Here is an 11,997-nt window from a genome sequence, read left to right as displayed (position 1 = left end):
AAATTGTCGAAATTCAAAATTATCATTGCTTGGACATAGTTTCTCTCAGGTCCTGAAGTGCTGTTCAGCAATTGATCCCGACCTCAAAGTAGTCAAGAAAATGCATGGACAAATACTGTTTTCAACATTTTCTATCTCATAACTTCTGAGGAAATATGAAAGTTCTGGACTTTCCTTTAGTATAAAAACTTTCACTATTGTATTTAATTTATAATTAATAAATTATTATCATTATAGAAATGTGGGAGAATGGGAAGCTCTTGGGGAAGCATTTTAAAAAAGGCTATTTTTGGTATTGCACTTATTGTTTCATAGTTCCAAGATGCTGAAATCCCCATTAAACTGCCTGTATCCACTGGAAATTAAATTGTCGAATTATTTATTTGGAGCTAGTTTTTATAAAGGGCAGTGTTTATGATGCAGCCAGGCCAGCAAGACAGCTACTTATTCCCACTTAATCCACTGTGGATTTTTTTTTTATGTTTTTGGCAGTCTGGCTGAAGTGACCATGAATATTTCACAGCTGTATTACTGATACGTGGATGAAGAGAAGATTTCATTTCAATTCAGCATCCTGTGCATTGAGTAATAGTTGGAAATATTTTTATGTTTCCATGTCAGTGATAGCCATGGTCAGAGGCATTATGGTTTGTTTGTCTTGTTTTTCCTTCAGATCTGGCAAAAACATTCATTTGGGTTCAACATGATTAGATTTTAGTGGTCAGGGTTGCTGTGACCCACACAACACATTTTGGGCCGTAACTACATAATGTATGTTATTTTCAGCAAAAGATTTACGTTATATGGGTAACTTATATCAACAATGTCAGCTTCAATTTGTTAAAGCTGTTATACAATATTTTTTCATCCAGCCATCTGCCTGACCACCTCTATTGAGTTCTAAAGTTTGTGATCTGAAAGTCTGAGTCCACAGTTCAGTAATATAAAGTGGTAAAGTATTCACTATATCTATAGGTTTAGGAAGAAAGGGAGCTAAAATATAACTTTAGTTGTTTTTACTTGTCAGTAGTGTTAAAACCTCCCAACAACTGGTTCTCACTATATATGGTATTAGTACTGCTGCAACCCAGTAAACGTGTGCAGGGATATTGGATTGGATTGTTTTGGATATGCCTGCTTCTTGCAACATAAAGTGTTGCAAGAGGCAGGAATTGTGCTCAGTCATAAAGAATTCTGCACTGTTCTTCCGTGTGTACTTTCATTAGTATGTCCTGTACTGAGGCCATCTGAACAAACCACACATTCCTTGAACAGTACAGAATGATAAAAGCTGATTATTGTAAGAGTGATGATGAAAGTTCAGTCTTGGCTTTGGAGAACATTGGTTGGGAAAGGGAATTAAATACAAACGCAGCACTTGAGGCTGCTCTTTTAAAGTCAAATGGAAAAAATCAGCATTCCAACTTTCCCCCACAAACACACATGCTGATGTTTAGCAACTATAATGTTTACCACCTTATTGTGCTAGCTTGTTTACGCTGTATAAAGTGCACTAAGCAGAGGACTCCAGCTAAGGGGGATGGACAATGGGATTTTTTAAGCTGATGGTGGCAATAAATAAATCATCACGAGATGGATTTATCCTCTGTGGGCCATCAGTGCCTATATAAAAATAATGGAAATGCATCCAACAATAATTCTGTAATTCTCAGTAGGCAACAATTAACCTGAACCAAGGTGGTAAACCCACTGACTAACCAACAGTGCCTCATGGAGAGACTCACCAATAACATCCTTCCTATTTTTCTGCTGTTTTCAAAAACAAGATATGACTTTTTTTTAAACAAGTTATATGATACCAACAGTTTTCTCTGTTTGCATACTTCCCATACAGATTGCTGCTTACCTGGGACCTCTTTCACAAAGCAGGTTCAACAGATTCTGATTTGATTGACCCCCCCGAGATGAACAAGAATGGGTTTTTAGCTCAAGGATTCATCATGGCAACAAGTAAATAAAGAGTCAGAATAAGAATACTTTATTAATCACTAAGGAAATTATGTGGTCAGTTTCTCCAAGAGAGTAAGCACAGTAACTGACTAAATTAAATAATATAAAATGTGAAAATATTGCAAAGTTGCAAAATATAACAAAAAAGTTAATATTTACAAATAGCTCAATTATAAATATCCCAGTATAAAACCCAAATTAAATATATATGGTTGAAATTGATGTGCCCCCTTTTTTTAAACCTTTATTTCTCTGTAGACAATGTGCAAATATTAACGGTGTGCAACTGCTGCACTGTGTACTGTGCATTAGTTGTACAGAGAGTAGATTTTCTGTGTCATCTCTCAGAAAATCATTTGGGTAATCTCAGTCTCTCACTGAACGTGCTCCTGTGACTGGCCAGCACATGATGGGAGTATATGGGAGGTCTACTCCACCTTAAGAGAGTCCAGCTCCATCCTCACGTCATTACTGGCCTTGCAGATCAGTTTGAGTTTGTTGGCATCTGTGACCCTCAGCCTGCTGCCCCAGCATGCAACAGCACAGAGGATGGCGCTGGCCACAGAATCATAAAAAATCCTGAACATTTACCAACAGATGTTAAAAGATGTCAGCCACCTCAGAAAATAGAGACGACTCTGGCCCTTCCCGACTCCGGTGTTTTTCACACAGTCCAGTTTGTTGTCAGTGTGTACTTTAGGGTATTTATAGTCCTCCACAATGTCCACATCAACCCCCTGGATTGATACAAGGGTCAGCGGTTTCCTAGTCCTCCGAAAGTCATTTCCTTGGTCTTTGTCACATTGAGCTGCAGATGATTCTGCTCACACCATGTGACAAAGGAGTCAACCACAGCCTGGTACTCATTACCCTCACTGATGCATCCAACCACCGCAGAGTCATCAGAAAACTTCTGAAGATGGCAGGTCTCTGTGAAGTGGCTGAAGTCTGTGGTATAGAGGGTGAAGAGGAAAGGGGAGAGGACAGTCCCTTGTGGTGCCCCTGTGTTTCTGATCACCTTGTCAGACACAATGTTAAAGACACACGTATTGTGGTCTTCCTGTCAGGTAATCAACAATCCAAGACACGAGAGAGGCATCAACCTGCATCGCTGTCAGCTTATCACCCAGGAGGGTCGGCCTGATGGTACTGAATGAAAAGTCAAACAACATGACCCTCATTGTGCTCACCAGTTTATCCAGATGGGCGTAACTATGGTGATTTGAAGATTCAAACTTGACAATTTTAGATTTCAACATGTGGATCAGCAGAGTTACACCATAAAATGTTGTTAAGAGTACATTCAGACTTTTTGAACTGAAGTGAAAATTATTCTAGTGGTTGTCATCTCTGATAGATGACAGACTTCACTGTGTACTGTAGCACTGCACATGGTTGATATGACAATAAAGCTGCTAGACTTGACTGAATCTAAATATCTGATTATATTTAAAAAGGATTTTATATGTGCAAAGCCATTATGTTCTTTGCACATATAGTGTGTTCTTTGACGTCGACTGCATGAACGGGGAAATTCAGTCAGTCAGCTGGATCAGGTGCAGCAGGAGGGGAGAAACAGTTTTTGTGGATGTTAGGTTCTCAGTCTGTTACCCTGGTAACTGTTTTATGTTAGCTCTTTTAATGGAACATAAATTCCAGATTTTTCTCAGTCTTAATAAGCTCCTGCTTTTGAGAACACAGCCCTGGACTTATTCTGCATCCAGACATTTGTAGAAAAAATGACTAGACAAATTATTTCCATTGTATCACAAGTGAAATGTTCTAAACTTGCTAATGTTGTTGTTAATGTAATCCTAAGCACTACAGTAATCTAGTTGTGAGTGTGATCAAATGTAAGGATTTCAGTTAAACTTTTTTAAACCAACTAAAATGTCAGTCTGTGGTAAAAAAAAAAAACAACAGCCCATTTAGTTTTCATGCAGAGATCACCTTCATCCTTGCTAGCCTGTTAAACTGAAGGTTCTTTTTTTTTTTAGATGTACACTGACATCTAGTGGTTACAATGCAACAATACAACAATCCTGACAGCATGCAATAGACCCTGAAAGTTCTGCTCCGATGTTACATTAGAATGTTGCTAATGCAGTGGTGCATTTGCAATTTAAAATGTTATATAACTGCATAATGACACAAATAACACCTACAGTAACAAACTGGACTGTATCAACAACATATTGTAGTATAAAAATTGTATACAGTCTGCTAAATAGAGTTTTACTTGCAAACAGCTTTTCTACTCTGTACTTAAAAGCATTTCAAACTACAAGCCATATTCACTCATTCACACACGTTCCCTTAGCACTTAGTTACATACCTTCAGTCACTTTTTACCACCCACTCTAACCAACGAACCTGGGCCAATTTGGGGTTTAGTATCTTGCCCAAGAATAGTTTGATGTGCTGGCTGATTCAAACCACCAACCAGTTAACAACCCACTCTACCTCCTGAGTCACAGCTGCCAACAAATTTCAGCTTATTTACACGACAATCAATAAATTTTCCAATTACTTTTATTTTTTTATTTAACTTTACAAGACCAAACTGAAAAATCTTTGCACACATTGACACATCTGTGTGTGATTTACTCCCACATCCTCCACAGTACTACAAAAATATAAAATATTCAACTAAAATGTTATGATAGAAACCAAAAAACACCCCAACATATTCACAGATCTTCTGTTTGGAGTAAACTGACAGACTTTTGCTCGGAACAAACCAAAGTTACAGTTGACAAAATTTAAAACTTAAGAATCATACATATCGCTCAGCGGTACGTTTGGTGAGCCTTTTTAAACAAAGAGCACATACAGTCACAGATAACTAAAATGATGCGATTATGTTTAAACATAATGAGTATTCTTAGCTTTGGAACTTAAAATGGACTTTTTACCTGATCTAATGTTCTGAAATAGCCTAAATATCCTGTTAAATGAAAATGTGGCTTGAAAAATGGCAACTTGCCAAAATAACACCTATTAAACACTGACTTACAAAAGTTCTCTCTTCTTTCCATCGACATGTTTTACATCTGACAACAAAACAAAAATTAATCATTTGTCTCATGTGAGTGGATGATGTTGACAAAAAAAGAGATTTTATCTCTTCTGTGGGCTGAAATTGTACTTGAGCAAACCCTGCTTCACACCGGGATGTAATTGAAGTTAGCCCACCCTGAGAGGTGGAGCTACAAGGACAACGCCGTCACCTCTCACAAACAGCATGGGGATGTTTCTCTTGGTAGACTGAAACGAAACAAAGATTCACACTTAAAATATTTCACTACTTAAAATATTGTATACACATAGCTTCCAATAAATGTGTTTAACAACAAAGACTAAATATATTTTACTTAAAAATTAAAACATGCATTTGCTTTAATTACATTTTTGTTGTTAAGATGATCCCTGTGATTTTCTCAGTAATGTTAACCCTTGTTAAAACAGAGCAGCGTTTTTTTGAGGCCATGATATAACAAATAGTCAGTGAAATATTATCCATTAAGTACTGTCTGTTATCTGAATGACACATTAACAGTTTTAAAAGATGAAACAGGTTCAACTCAGATCAATGCCACAATAGACCACCAGCACCTTAAACCAAAAGGGCAACGGGACTGGAAAGAAAATGATGTGGCACCTTGTAGAGTTCTTCATAAGTCTCCTCATCGATCTCCACTGTCGTCACAGTCTCCTCCACATCACCAAGGATCATGTTCAAGTGCTGATCGTAAGCCTGGGACAAACAAGAACAAATAAGAGTGCAAAGTAAAAGAGGACAAAAACACTCCAAAAGAAATTGAAGTGCTTGTTTTTAAAAAGTCTTCTGAGCAGCCAGGGTCACACCTGCAGCACTCAAACAACAAAAAAACAGCAACAACAACAACAAAACCCAGCACAAGACTCACATGAAGTCGGCCTCTGAGCTCGCGGTCATTCCTCATCTTGACGTAGATTCGCTCATCTAGACTGAGCCTGATCAGATCAAGTGGCTCCTCAACTGTGTTTGTAGTTGGTTGCTGCAGCACACAGAAAAAAATGACACATGTATTAGGACTGGGCGATATATCGATATATTTTTATACAAGATAAGAGATGTGACAATATCCTTTATATCGATATAGTCTATGTTACGTTATAATTATACTTGTGGAACCGCAAGTTTGCCTCTCTTTCGTCCACTTTTGTCTCTATGCTGTGTTACTCTGCCTCGCCTCTCTCCTTCACTGAACACAACTCCCCCTCCCCCATCGCTTCACCTGCAGGTAACGACAAGATGGACACGGCAGCTATCAAAGAGGAGCTGGTCGGTAAAAAGAAAACATTTGGAGATTACTATTTTAGTGCGGCAGTGTTACTCTCGTTAAAATGACATTAACGCCATAACTGTATTAACGCGGCAAATCTCCATTAACGAGTTACCGCAGGTCGCCCCGTGCGTGGGGCGTGTTGAGGCCGTGCAGCTAGCACTACTAGTATTTTCACCATTTACAACAGCACCATAAAGTGCAAAATGAAGAGTGTGTGAGAAACTGTGTGCTGTATCCCAGACCGCGAAGTCTCCCAGCCTCCTGCCCCGAAACAAACTACCTTACAAAACTCGTATACCGTATTTTTCGGACTATAACCTATAAAGAAATCGACAGCGCGCCTTATGTATGAATTCTGGTTGTGCTTATTGACCGCAAACTGCTTTTATGTGGTACACGGCGCTCAGCAATCTGCCAAAAATGTTTTAGTACGACTTTGGTAAGCTACGAAGCCACACTGCTTGATGGATTGTTGGAACATTACGGCTACCGTAGTCTGGAGCCTCGCGGTGTAACGCATACTGTGCTTCAACGTAAAATTACCGTATTGTGTGCATATAAGGACCACAAATGGCACCTGTAAGAGACATGGTTACGAAGCGGATTTCAAACTGAAGGGTGTCAGTCACGCAGTAGAAGTTGGGAACAGAGCAGCTGCGAAATCTGTCTGTCTTTGTTATTATGCTAAGCGTCTTTTAATTTACATTTTGACTGCACAATTGTGAGCGTTTTGTTATCCACAAAAACAACATTGTTTTATTTTATTTATGGAGAATTATAATTTAATAAATGCTGATAATTTATTTCTGAGTAATTTTTTCATGTACATCTACGCTGTATGTTAATAAAGATGTGAGATCTGGGACACAGCGTGACTAAGAACTCTTTTTGTTCTTTCTTTATGGCTTTAAAAAAAATATCGAGATATATATCGTATATCGCCATCCAGCTAAAGAATATCGAGATATGAGTTTTAGGCCATATCGCCCAACCCTAACATGTATGCTTGACATATCAACAGGATATTAACATTCAACTGCCTTAGAACATTTTCTGTGGGATCATCCCTGATTTGCTTAAAAATGTTACGGTCTAAAGTTTGGACATTTAATGATTGCTGTGTAATTTTAGCTACATGTATTTAAAACTTTAACTACGTGTAAGTTACTTTTTTTTTTTTTTAATGTTCTGTCCATCCACTTTTTTTTCTTCCGGACTTCAAAATCGGAGGCAATACTTGTACATGGATATCCAAAAATAAAACAATGTATAAAAATAAAAGCTGGAAACTTTCACTAGTCTTCCCTACCATATCTGTAATTTGGCCCAGGTCATCAAACATCAAAAAATGCCTGAGCACTGGCTAAATAGATATGAAAAAATGTAAACAGTCCTATATTGGAGCACACACACTAATAAAAAACAAACCAAAAAAATAAACTATATAACATTCGGAAACTGTCGCACTTCATAATAATGTAAAATGAAACGTGAAATATTTTCTAATATGGTCGAGCAGCAGGCACAGCTGAGATGCAATGACCTATTGCTTGTTCTGCCCACTCGCTTTCTTTGCAAACTCCTTATGCCCGAACCAAAAATAATGAATTTACTTTAATACAGATTAAAAACACAACAAATACCCCCATGTACAAGTCTCTTCTCAAGTTAGCATTTTCTGTGACAAGAATAATCGAGTGATTATCATTTCTAAATGACATAGACCAGAATTAAATGCAGACCTTTCGAGCAGTTTTGGTGTAAACACCCAAAATATTTAAGGCAAAGTGAAGAAACGTCGTGTTCCATGAGTTAACTGAGTTTTCAGTGAGTTGTTTAATGTTTAGCCCAAATAGCTGTGAACTGCAACCCAGACGCTACAGACCTAACTAACCCAACTTTAGACTAAAAACAGATAAAGAAAATTAAACGTGGACATACATTAGCGGTAATCCTGCGCTAACACGCTCTGCTCTGCCTAAAGAACAGTGGTGCAAATCCTACTGGCGGTAGCATTTACACGCTAGACATGCTAAATCAGCTAGCTTTTGACAGGCCCTTCCGCGCTTTTACCACATCAGTTATGAACAAAGTTACACAATAAGCTCGTTACATCAAGTACACGGGTAAACCTGTCTCCTCTTCACCCATGGGATAATTACATGCACGCTGTTAAAAGAACAACAGCAGAATTGAAGGCAGTTACACCAACCTGCTCAACTTCGTCCGCCATGATGTTTGAGTCTGCGTCGAATGACCGAACCAGTGCGGAGGTTGCCAGGTCTGCAAAAAACCGCGTTTTCACATAACACAAAGCACGCCTCCTGGATGAGACTATAAACATAACGATGGAAGAGGGATAGGGTTACATTACTTAATTGCATTTTAATTATTTATGTTGTTACAGCTATAGGCAAGGTGGGGGTGAGATTACATCAGGGATCTGCTTGTTTTCAGTGGCGATGGACAGGTTTACAGTGGAGGTCAGGCAGGAAACCCTATTAACTACGATCTTTGCAGATAACTGTGATCTGTAGTGAGAGTAGGAAGCAGGAAGAGAGCCTGGAGAGGTGGAAGTATGCTCTTGAGATAAGTGGAAGGAAAGTTAGAATATGTAAATATGTAAATGAGAGGGCAAAGCTGCAAGGAGTTGCAAGGAGCAGAGATAGTAAAGGTAGATGAGTTTGCATACCTGGGGTTGACCAAGGAAAACATTGGATCAAGAGGTGAAGAATATAGTGCAAGCCAGGTTGAGCAGCATTTGTGACAGAAAGATATCAAGCAAGAGTGAAAGGGAAGTCTACAAGATGGTCGTGAGATTTGTTGCGATCGATGGTTTGGAGCTGGTGACAGAGCTGAAGATGGGAATGGATGGACAGGATTAGAAATGAGTATGTCAGAGGCTGAGGTGATGCAGTTTGGAAAGTTGGAGAGGTAAGACTGAGACGGTCTGGACATGTGATGAAGAGGGATAGTGGAAATGAAGTCAGTATGGAGCTGCCAGGAAGGAGATAAAGAGGGAGAACGCAGAGAAGCTTCATGGATGCAGTGGAGGAGGATATGCAGAGGGTTGATGCGAAAGGGTAGGATGGTAGAGATAGGGAGAGATGAAGGCAGATGATCTGCTGTAGCAACCTCTAAAGTGAGTAAATAAAAGAAGGAGAAGAAGCAATATTTATTGTCTAACTTATTTTAAAATCCATGGTACACATTCAAAAATTAAATATTTTTTATTGTCATTGTCCTTGTAATTATAACTGTAAATTTGATTTATCCAAATAAATACAAATAAGCACTCATACGTGCAGGAGAGTGAAGTGCAAACCTGGCAACCCGAATGAGGACGCTAGCAGTTCCTCTGTCCTTTATATTGCCCGTCTGCTTTTCCAGACTTTTCCATCCCCCGCATCTCCGTACAGTGCAACGGCAGATCAGAGGTAGGTTATTAAACATAAACTATATATATATATTTGCATCATTTTTTTCCGTTTCTAATGGCTCATGTCTTTACGAAATTTCAACCTTACTGATGCGGCGTATTCTGTCTTGTTTTTCTGTTTTAGTAAATGCAACGCAACAAAAGTTTACAGTGTCAGACCTTCGCATTAACAGGTCAATGTGAGTTCATATTAAAACAAGCATCCAATACTTTAATATTACAGCTATAAGGCAAACAGTACAGGTTAAACCCACAATACCGTTGTTGTTGTTGTTGTTGTTGTTGTTCTTAAAGGAAACTATGCCCTATAACTCTGAATTTATCCAATTTATTAACTGACTTTAAAACCGCAAGTATCGCAGTTGAATTCAGAGAACTAAAGCTGCATTTACTGCATTAATTCAAGCAAGAAGGCATTCATTTCCGGACATTATTCATTTTTATAACTTTATTCCGCTATTGTCACACTGGGCAGGTGCCACGTGTAGAATGGGCAGCTGTCCCACTTTTTATCCAACTGCGCAGTGAGACCATTATTATTACTGTTGTTGTCATCGTCGTCATTGTTATTCTCTGTCCCACATGTTGAGATAATCTCCCAAATTTTGCTGTAGTTTGCAAAGGTCAGAAGTGCAGAACAGACACTTTTCTAATGCAAATGAAGAAAGTAAGGCTGAGATCATGACTGAAGTTTAGGCGAACAATGCTGCCTATGCTATACCCAACAAGGAAAGCTGTATATAGATATTGTTATATTCCCTCTGTGTGGCTCCAAAAGAAGTGTTCTATGTATATCTCTGACTGTAACCCCAGTAAAATACAGTAAAATCAAATGTATTTATATTTGCAACATATCCTTCACAAATTCCAGTGTCTTTGTTCCACATTAAGTTTGTTTGGATTTGGTCACACTTGCCACATGTGATTACAATTAACAGCATTTTTCTTATACAGAAAATCTTTTTGTTTTACAAATAGTTAACTTTATTCACTCTTTCTCTTGTCTTGTTTTTCTTCTCTGGCTTTCCTCTTTTTTTTTCCTTTCTGTAAATCTGTGTGTGTGATTGACTGCGTGTGCACCTCCTCTCCCAGTTCAGTCCAGTGTTCCATACTGGGTTTGTGTGCAGGCTGAGGAGGCAGATCAAAGCAGTGCTGTTACCCATTCCACCCTCAGCTTCAGCGCGGCTGTGTGGTGGAAGAAGTCCCTGCTACAGATAAGCCAAACAACCTGTGTGGCCCAGTGCTAGGACCACTGACTGCACACAGTTTCATATTTGTAAATTTGTTAAAGTTTTGTGAGAAAGCAGGCAATATGTCTGCGCTTGTGTGGGTGAGGGTTTTTTTGCATGCTTGTTTCTTTGATCTGTCATGTCAAAACCAGATAAGGGTGTGTTTGCCATTAAACAGTTGGCAGCTGGTGGCCTAGAAACTGAAACTGGTGCCTAAACTCACAGTTGTTTTGTTTTGCTCACTTTCTGCTCGTCAAGGTCCTCTGTGTGTGTTACCTGCCAAAAGATGGCGCTAAACGATAGGAAGACAGAAGCTGACGTCATCAGTCGTTGAAGGTCAACAGATAAGCTGTGGGAAACTGTCACTGCAAATCAGTCCTGTTAACAGCTATAATAAACACGACAGTCAAAAAGGGTGATTTTAAGACATTTTCTCAGGTGAAACACTACAATAAGCTGCACCTGCTTTTACTGCATTGAAGTTTTTACTGATTTCAGTGGAGCACAGCTGAAATTAGCATAAAAAGTCAAAAGATTATGCAAGTGTCCTAAACTGTGTAATGATTTATCAGGTGTTTCAACTTTGTACAGATTTTTTGTTTGTAAATAGAAAGAAAATTATTTTTGTATTACATTTCAAATAATAAGAAGCACAGATCAAATGTTTTATACACTTTGAACAATGTTTACTGTTCGGCTTTAAGCAAGGAAAATACAGAGTTGTTGTCTGAATGTGATACACACTGAATTAAAGTTATCATTTTTTCCACTTTAACATATTGTCATAAGTGTTTGTACTGTGAAGATTAACAGTGTTACAAGGTCATCTGCTGTAGACCTACTTTACTATATGTAGTCCAAAGAGTCTGCGTCTCAAGAGTGTTCCAGCAGACACAGAACCAGGGTCCAGTTTCGCAAAGCTATTTTTACCCAGTCTTAATTTTGTTATTGCACAAGTGTAGCTTACTCAAAGGTACATGATTTTAAGGCTAAACGAAATTAGTCATCTTCACGCCAGTTGAACTGA

General features: G+C 38.6%; 1 protein-coding gene and 1 long non-coding RNA gene across 3 annotated transcripts; one reads left to right on the top strand and one right to left on the bottom strand.

Annotated features, from left to right (window-relative positions):
• Positions 1 to 4,485: 4,485 nt before the first annotated feature.
• Positions 4,486 to 8,631, bottom strand: lsm3 (LSM3 homolog, U6 small nuclear RNA and mRNA degradation associated). Its single transcript, XM_004548855.3, has 4 exons — positions 8,515 to 8,631; positions 5,901 to 6,011; positions 5,633 to 5,728; positions 4,486 to 5,238 (listed from the first exon to the last, which is right to left on the bottom strand). The coding sequence occupies exons 1-4, from the start codon at positions 8,533 to 8,535 to the stop codon at positions 5,158 to 5,160; spliced, it is 309 nt and encodes a 102-aa protein (XP_004548912.1). The 5' UTR covers positions 8,536 to 8,631; the 3' UTR covers positions 4,486 to 5,157.
• Positions 8,632 to 9,620: 989 nt separating this feature from the next.
• Positions 9,621 to 11,745, top strand: LOC101485527 (uncharacterized). 2 transcript variants are annotated; one of them, XR_013098669.1, is made up of 3 exons: positions 9,621 to 9,739; positions 9,866 to 9,914; positions 10,834 to 11,745. It is a non-coding gene; the product is annotated as an uncharacterized LOC101485527 (long non-coding RNA). The 2 variants fall into 2 exon arrangements; XR_013098668.1 differs by having other exon boundaries at positions 9,866 to 9,920.
• The last annotated feature ends 252 nt before the right edge of the window (positions 11,746 to 11,997 follow it).

Source organism: Maylandia zebra, linkage group LG5 (genome assembly GCF_041146795.1).
Source record: "Maylandia zebra isolate NMK-2024a linkage group LG5, Mzebra_GT3a, whole genome shotgun sequence".
Classification (NCBI taxonomy): Eukaryota; Metazoa; Chordata; class Actinopteri; order Cichliformes; family Cichlidae; genus Maylandia; species Maylandia zebra.
This window is presented reverse-complemented; position numbering and strand designations above follow the sequence as displayed.